The sequence below is a fragment of the Nematolebias whitei genome, chromosome 6, assembly GCF_014905685.2.
Source record: "Nematolebias whitei isolate Nwh7 chromosome 6, NemWhi1, whole genome shotgun sequence".
Lineage (NCBI taxonomy): Eukaryota > Metazoa > Chordata > Actinopteri > Cyprinodontiformes > Rivulidae > Nematolebias > Nematolebias whitei.
Window position 1 is genome coordinate 22,534,076 of NC_056503.1, and position 8,470 is coordinate 22,542,545.

At 39.0% G+C, this 8,470-nt stretch overlaps 1 protein-coding gene across 1 annotated transcript; it reads left to right on the forward strand.

Moving 5' to 3' along the window:
- Positions 1–4,179: 4,179 nt before the first annotated feature.
- kcnj1a.1 (potassium inwardly rectifying channel subfamily J member 1a, tandem duplicate 1) lies at positions 4,180–7,458 on the forward strand. The gene is made up of 2 exons (XM_037678111.1): positions 4,180–4,277; positions 5,692–7,458. Exon 2 carries the CDS (start codon positions 5,713–5,715, stop codon positions 6,829–6,831), a length of 1,119 nt encoding a protein of 372 aa, XP_037534039.1. The 5' UTR covers positions 4,180–4,277; positions 5,692–5,712; the 3' UTR covers positions 6,832–7,458.
- Positions 7,459–8,470: the final 1,012 nt, after the last annotated feature.

The following is an 8,470-nucleotide window of genomic DNA, read 5'->3' on the forward strand; positions in this document are numbered from 1 at the left end:
TTACCTTACCTTACCTTACCTTACCTTACCTTACCTTACCTTACCTTACCTTACCTTACCTTACCTTACCTTACCTTACCTTACCTTACTTTACCTTGACCTTATCTTATCTTCTCTTATCTTATCTTATCTTAACTTATCTTACCTTATCTTATCTTATCTTAACTTATCTTACCTTATCTTATCTTATCTTATCTTAGCTTAGCTTATCTTAGCTTGTCTTATACCTCATAATTATGATGCAGTCTATATGAGCAGGATGTTTTTTGAGTCTGCATGGACTCTGTGTTTGTATTGATTTGTGCAGGTGCTCTGGCTTATTTCCATGGACTCTTGGTGTGAGTGTGTGCACATGCACAGCTGTATCTCTGTCTGGACCCTGATCTGTCCAGGATGTACCCTGCCTCTCACTCTGTGCCAGCTGAGACAGGCTCTTGACCCTGAAAAGGACAAAACAAGCATAATCATGAATAAATGAATAGCAAGTGTGAAAAACCGACACTACATTACCACAAACTGTACACGGTTTAGACCCAGCAGCACGTACTTACCCATTTTACAACATTTTACAAATCCAGAAATAACAGTCCTTCTCAAACCTTTTCCGTGAAGGTCAGGGTTGACGTGACCTGCAGGACATGGAGGCTTCCTACAGATCTACATGCATTTTATTTAAAACATATATGCCAACAGATGGTGTCCAGAGTTTATTTCTCAATAAAAAGGGAAAATCTTGTTGTTTTATGCTGAATATACAAGTCCCTGTGCTGATTTCTGCTGAAGTCATCAATGCTCCGGTTTGATATGATCTGGGTGATGCTCACAGTGACACCCTGTGGATGAAGGAGACAAAGCAGGAACGGAAGGTCTGACCATCATCTGAGCTCACAGTCTCACCTGCTGCAACAAAAGGAAATGCAATTAGTTCAGATGATGCTCGTAGACCCAGGGAAGTGAAATATAGAAACAGGAGTTAATTAAGACCATGATGGGCTGTTCACCAGACTGGGAGTGAATAAAGTTCTGCTTGACTCTATTAACTTGTGTGGACGTGCTGAAACTCTGTTTATCCAAAGCCTTGCTCTATGTCAATCAAACACAAAGTGTTGATGCTAAACACACTTTCGAGAAGCAGCTTTATGTTTTAACAACAGATTCTGCAGAGAAACTTCTGAGCGGGTGCGTTCTAACTCAGAGGCCGAGTCGTGTCGTCCCACAAGGGAAAAAATATTCAGATTGATGGGCTGTCAGGCCATTGTTGTAACTGTTGCATCCCGGAGATCAGACTCAGTTCAGGAACACAGAGATCTTTTTGTTGTTTGGAAGACACAGATAATAACAGTGTCTAAAGAACTGAAGAAAATGCAAGAAATTGGATCCCGCAGCTGTACAATGCCCACAACTTAAAACCCTGCGTGACGACCGTTCAGACGAAATACTAGTTACATGTTCTTGGGGTGTCAACTTACACAATATGAGAGTTAAACACAGCTCTATCGTCACGTGACATTTCTGTGGGAGGCAAAGAGGGTGTGAAATGTTATGAAGTGTTAACAATAGGTTCTGGGTTGTCTTTCCCTTGTGCTGACGTGATTATTCAGGTTGCTCAGTCAGGCTGAAGTCCTTTGAGTAGCAGCTCTGTGGCTCAGAGTTCAGGTCAGAGCTCAACCTGAGTTCAGAGTCAAGCTGAACAAATGAACAGTTGTGATCCAGGGAACTGATTGATTCAAATAATCAATCCATTATCTTTTACACACTTCCTCCTTTTTGGGTCACGGGGTTCACTTGTTCCTTTATTCAGCAGTTACTGTGCGAGAGGCGGAAGTACACCCTGGACAGGTCTCCAGTCCATCACACAAACAACCATTCACTCTCTCACTCACACCTAGAGACAATTTAGAGTTACCAATCAGTCCAACATGCATGTTTTTGGTTTGTGGGAGGAAACTGGAGTACCCAGAGAAAACCCATGTATGCACGGAGAGAACATGCAAACTCCACCCAGAAAGGCCCCCGGACTGGGATTTTAACCGAGGCGACCTGCTCGCTGAGAGGCAGCAGCTCTACCAGCTGTGCCACCGTGCTGCGATTCAAATCATGTTTGTGATTTTGTGTATTTTTGTCCCCCATCGCAGAAAGAAGAAGAACTGGAATAACCCTCCATTCATTATTGCATGTAGTGAGCAGGATAACTTGAAGAATAAGCCAGGTACTGACTTCCTTTATGGTGTGTGGCTACATTCAAGGATTCAAGGTTCTTTATTGTCATTCACATCATCACACATGGTACATGAAGTGGAACAGAACTACCAGTATGAACACAGGGTCCCAGTTACATCCAACAAAAATACAAATTGTAAAGAAAAAGCAGTAATAAAATCCAAGACACCATCTACACCATCTCAGCCCCTGATTTAATCATGTGACTGATAATCACAGTTTAAAAAATAAAAACCACAAGCTCTGCTTGCTGGAGAAAGATGTTTTTCGTTGTTTTTGACTCTGTCCTAAAATCACTTGTCTTCACCTTCTGTTGGACAGCTCTGCTGAAAGGCTCAGCAGCAGATGCATCAAGCTTAAGATCATCATGGAGCTGGTTTTATTCCTTTGAGCCAATGTCTCAGTAAAATCTAACTTAGTATTCTTAAACTGACTAAGTTCTTACAGTTTAAATCATTTGTTTTATTGGCTAAGGCTGATTAGCTGTGGCAGCCATCATGCTATGGGCTGACTGAAAGATACTCAGTTTAAAGTGTGCAGCTAATTCAAAGTTTAGTTAAAATTGATCTAAATATCTAACAGACTGACTGATACATGCCTATAGACCCAAACACACACCACCTACCTGATTAAAACACACATCAACTGCAAACCAAAGCTACAGAAATTAAAGGAAATTATATATTTTTTGACTAAAAATAGTTTTCCTTTGTGCAGATAAGAAAAAATATAAATATTTTGACAGTATGTTGGTGTAGAGTCTTGGTCATTCAGGACAAGATAAATCCAAAAAATAAAACAAAATAATCCATTTGTTCAGTTAAAAAAATATATGATAAAGAATAATAATTTTTCACATTGTCCCTGCAAACAAGTCTTAAACTGTGATGTCTGGATTTAATACTTTAAAGTAGTTTACCTGCATCTTTACTATTCAACCAGCCTGACAGTCAGTGTAGATCTGCAGACTGGAGGCTGTTTGTCAGGCATTAACAGGAACAAAACAAAGCAGTTGTCTAAAGATGATGAAAATCAACGTCTACATAAAAATATCCCCGAAGCACACAACGATTCCTTTACCAATGAAGGTGATAAAACCAGACATTTCAGGAAAAATGAGCCTTGTCAAATAAGAGTCAACAATAATTAAATAATAATGAATATGCTGTGTCTACTACAAGAATAAACAGAGCACAGCAGGTAAATTATTACTGCAGTTTGGAACAGAACACACTTTGATAAATGAATCCTGGACTAATACAGAGCACCTTTTCCAGACATTTGCAGGTCTTTGATTTTGTTTCTGACAAACCCCTGAAAGTTATCTATTTGGTTTCATCTAGCTCCTGGTGTCTCCCCCACAATACAACGGGAAGCATCTTCAGATAAGAAGATTTATTACACACTGACAGAAAAGTCCTGATTTTGGATTGATGGTGAACAGTTTTATTTTTACATGCTGGGTTAAGTGAAACACGCTATTTGATGTTAGATGCACCTTCATCTTAATCTGATTGGCTCAATCTAAATCATAGTAAATGTCACAGAGAACAGGTGCGTGCATCAAGTCTCCTAGCTGGAGTTTATTTGACATTGATATACCGAAAGCCCGAGTCACTGATGGATACAGCACATACTGGCTTTACATTTACACTGTCAACATTAGCTCGGCTCACGTCTCCAGAGCGGCTGCAGCAGATCAAAAGCTGCATCAAACAAGAAACAACCAACTTTGAATCTAGAGCAACTTAGCAGACTTCCAAAGGTCAGCATGGCCCATTGGTGCTAGGATTTTGTTGACAAAACAATTTCTTTTTTTGTGAAGCACAAAAGGGTGTACGCGAAGGTGGAAGGCGGAGGTGTGCCTGATGTATTTGTGGGCGTTAACATTACCTGGATGATTCAAGCTCGCTCACACACAAGAGTATAAATGCAAGCAAATGGTCATCATCAGGCACAAGAGAAGGAAGGGACACACCTAAACTGTCCAAGACAGGTGACAAGAACAAGACTGCGGTTTATTCAACTGTTCTTCTCTCACAAACAACCGCTCACTGGTGAGTGCATTAATATTTATATGTATATGTGTGTGTATAAACTGTATATATATATATATATATATATATATATATATATACATGAATATTTTTATTTTGATCTTTTATATGTTTTTAGCAGAACACTGTTATTTCCTTCTTTATTACTCTGCTTGCATCAGTAAGATTACATTATGATGGGTTAACTCAACCACTGCACAGTGTTTTTTTTATTGTTTGCTTTGTCTAATGTAAAAACGTTAGAATGACACTAGAGAAACTGTCACTGAAGTGCAGTGTTATATACCTTCAGGACTGTATTTACAGCTGATCCATGCAGTGAGACAGTGTAAAGCACCAGGACGTTTGCCATTTCTTTTCACTTTATTTCATTAACTTTAATGGTGATTATAAATTTGATTTGTGTTGAGTTTGAAACCTAACGTCTCATTCTGAGTAAAGGCCTCTAAAGACATGCGTTTATCTGTAAATGTAGTCATTTTCTGATGCAAAGCAATAATTTTGAAACTCACCATACCTGCCCAACCCTTAAGTACCTGGAATTACTGAATACTGCCTGAAATCCTGCTGACCTAATGAGATACATGATGACGTGGTCCACTTTCAAAAGGATTAGGGTTTACAAACAAAAAGTACAGTGTGATTACTTGATACCTTTTGGCAAAACAAGCTGATGTAATATTTGAACGCTGCCAAAACCTAAAACTCACTGCACAGATTGTTTATTAGTTTTTTCACCTTTCATTAATAAGCATGACACAAGGCAAAAAGCAGTTTGCATGACTTGGCAACAAGTTATACTTCTCTGGAAACCTTCGAGCCGCAATGTCTTCCAGCTACCATTTATAATGTAGGATATTTATGATAAGTCATAGCTTTAATACAGCTGTGATTTCTGAAGGTAGCAACAATGGTGAACTTTGAGCAAACGAGCTTAACGGTACAAAGTTTTCTTTCTTACTTTGAGATGTAAAAACCAGGACCAAAAAGTCACACACTTTTTCACTTAGAGCAGGCGTCTGAGACGCTTTAGTGTAAATTCTTCTTTTACAGTTCTTCAGATTTTAGCTGCATTCATTAAAGTTATAATAGAGCAGTAAAACTGTACTGGAACTGAAACGCTTGATGCTTTTAGGGCTGTGAATAAACAGACTCTCTCTAAACTTCTAGTTGCACATTCTAGTATTTTTTGATCATTTTAGGTTTCTATGAAAAAAAAAACACTTAATGCAATGTTTTAAGAAATATGCTACAAACAAGACTTTTTTTTTTTTTACATAATGTACCGTCATTTAGCTTCAGTTTTATCTTCACTTCACTGATCAGCACTATTGTTTGCTTGAGTATCTTAACGTTAGCTCATACAGCTTGTGCAGTAACTCATTATTTATCGTTCTGTTGAACTGTCTTACAGGTTGTTTATTTATACAAAACAATGAGCTCCATAAACCAACGTATCCAAGACTACCTGGCGGAGAGAAGGAGGCGAAGGACCAGGCTAGTGACCAAAGATGGTCGCTGCAACATTGAGTATGGAAACATCAAGTACAGCACTCACTTCGCCTTCTTGGCTGACTTCTGGACCACCTTTGTGGAGATCAGGTGGCGTTTTGTCCTCATCTTTTTCAGCGCATCCTTCACCATGAGCTGGTTCATCTTTGGACTGCTGTGGTACTGGATCGCCAGAAATAATGGGGACTTGACGTGGCAAAACCCCTCTGAAGATCACTCTCCATGTGTCAACAACGTTGTGGGACTCACCACAGCGTTCCTCTACTCAATTGAAACCCAGATGACAATTGGGTACGGCGGACGAGCGATCACGCCTTTCTGCCCAGGTGCAGTAGCCGTTCTCATTATCCAGTCCCTTCTCGGAGCGATTATCAACTGCTTCATGTGTGGAGTCATCCTGGCCAAGATCTCCTTACCCAAAAAGAGGGCTAAAACCATCACATTCAGTGAGATGGCTGTCATATGTCCGAGAAATAATTCACTTTGCCTGTCAATCAGAGTGGCCAACCTGCGCAAGACCCTGATGATTGGAAGCCAGATCTACGGCAAACTGTTGAGGACAACGACAACACCTGATGGGGAAACGATCATCATGGACCAGGTGAACATTGACTTCATGGTAGATGCTGGGAAGGACAACCTGTTCTTTGTATGCCCGCTCACATTATACCACGTCATAGACAAGAGCAGCCCTTTCTTCGAGATAGCAGTGGACACACTACACAACCAAGACTTTGAGCTGGTGGTATTCCTTGATGGCACAGCAGAGTCCACAAGTTCTTCCTGCCAAGTACGGACCTCTTTCATTCCTCAGGAGATCATGTGGGGCTTCAATTTTATGCCCATCATCTCCAGAAGCAAAGAGGGCAAGTACAGAGTAGATTTCTCCAACTTCTCCAAAGTGGTACCTGTGGCCACTGCGCACTGTGCATACTGTTACCACAACATCAAAGGTAACCATTTGCTTTCCATGGACGGACATGAAAACCTGGGCTTTGAGGTGATTGAAATTAATGATCCTCCTAATGTTACCAAGATGTGAAACTCTTCATGCAAAACAGTCCCCAATAAACTGACTCTATTGGTGGTTTGGGATGCTGATGTATGAACTTCTTGAGGGCAGACTGTTGGAGGAAGTCAATCAGACATCCCGATGCTTGGCAGTTATATGAGCTGAGGAAACCAACTCATGTGTTACTTGTTTTATATCTGACCCACTTAAGAAAGACTTGTGTGGAGTCAAGGCACTTCCATATACTGCGTGTAAAGCCACACCTATCATTTTCTGCTGACCAGAAACATGTTTTCAGATAGAAGACATGGTCACGTTGGATGGTGAAACTTCAGTGCAAGAACACAAAGCTTTCTCTCGAAGGAAATATAGATATAAATGAAGAGTGGTGGGTCCAACATACCTCTGGTCTTAGATGATTAATATATTTTTCATAAAGGAAACAAAGAAGGTACTGTAATTGTGTAACCACACAACTGAGTTAATACTTGAAGAATCAGAGGGTGGTCCTGCTCGTGTCCTTGTTGATGTAGCAGGTCAATAAATAATGAAGAATGATGCTTTGGCACTAAGACACGTGACTGAAGTCTGGACCAGTCTTTTAAAACTGTGACATTTGTATGAATGAAGAATGAAGACATGAGAGATCAGCTTTCTCAAGAAATACTTCATTTCCCTACATACAGAACTGACTTGAAAAATTGAGATTGTAAAGTTTTTTTGTAATTGTTTTACTCAGGGTAAATAAATAAATAAATACTATTTTTACATTCTATAAGTGTGTTTGTGTCATTGTTATTACACAATTATTATTGGCACAAATGGTAGAGCTGCTGCCTCTCAGCGAGTAGGTCCTTGGTTCAAATACCGGTCCAGGGGTCTTTCTGGGTGGAGTTTGCATGTTCTCTCCGTGCATGCGTGGGTTTTCTCCGGGTACTCCTGTTTCCTCCCACAGACCAAAAACATGCATGTTAGGCTGATTGGTAACTCTAAAATGTCTCTAGGTGTGAGTGAGAGAGTCTATGGTTGTTTGTCTCGTTTGTCTCTATGTGTCTCTGTGATGGACTTGCGACCTGTCCAGGGTGTACCCCACCCTTCACACAATGATTGCCGGACATGGGCACTGGCAACCCCCGTGACCCAAAATGGAAGAAGCGGGTAAAAGATAATGGATGGATGAATGGATGGATAATAACAATAATAATAATAATAATGATAACAACAACAACAATAATAGTAATAATCATAACAATAATAATACCAACAACAACAATTACAAGAATAACAATAATAATAATAAGATCAATAATAATAATGACAATAATAAAAATTAAAAAAAATAATTAATTAATTCAACCTAATAATAATGATCATGATAATAATAATAATAATGACAACAATAATAATAGTATGATAATAACAACAATAACAGCAATAAAAATATTAACAATAACAACAGAAATAATAACAACAACAATAATAACATTAATATGGCACCAACAATAATAATAATATTAGTAATCATAATAACAATAACAACAATGACAATAAAACAACAATAATAATTAAAATCAATAACAATAAAATTAATAACAATATTATAACAACAACAACAACAACAACAATAATAATAAACCCCTTCAATAACAAAGCCAAATCCAGTTTTTAC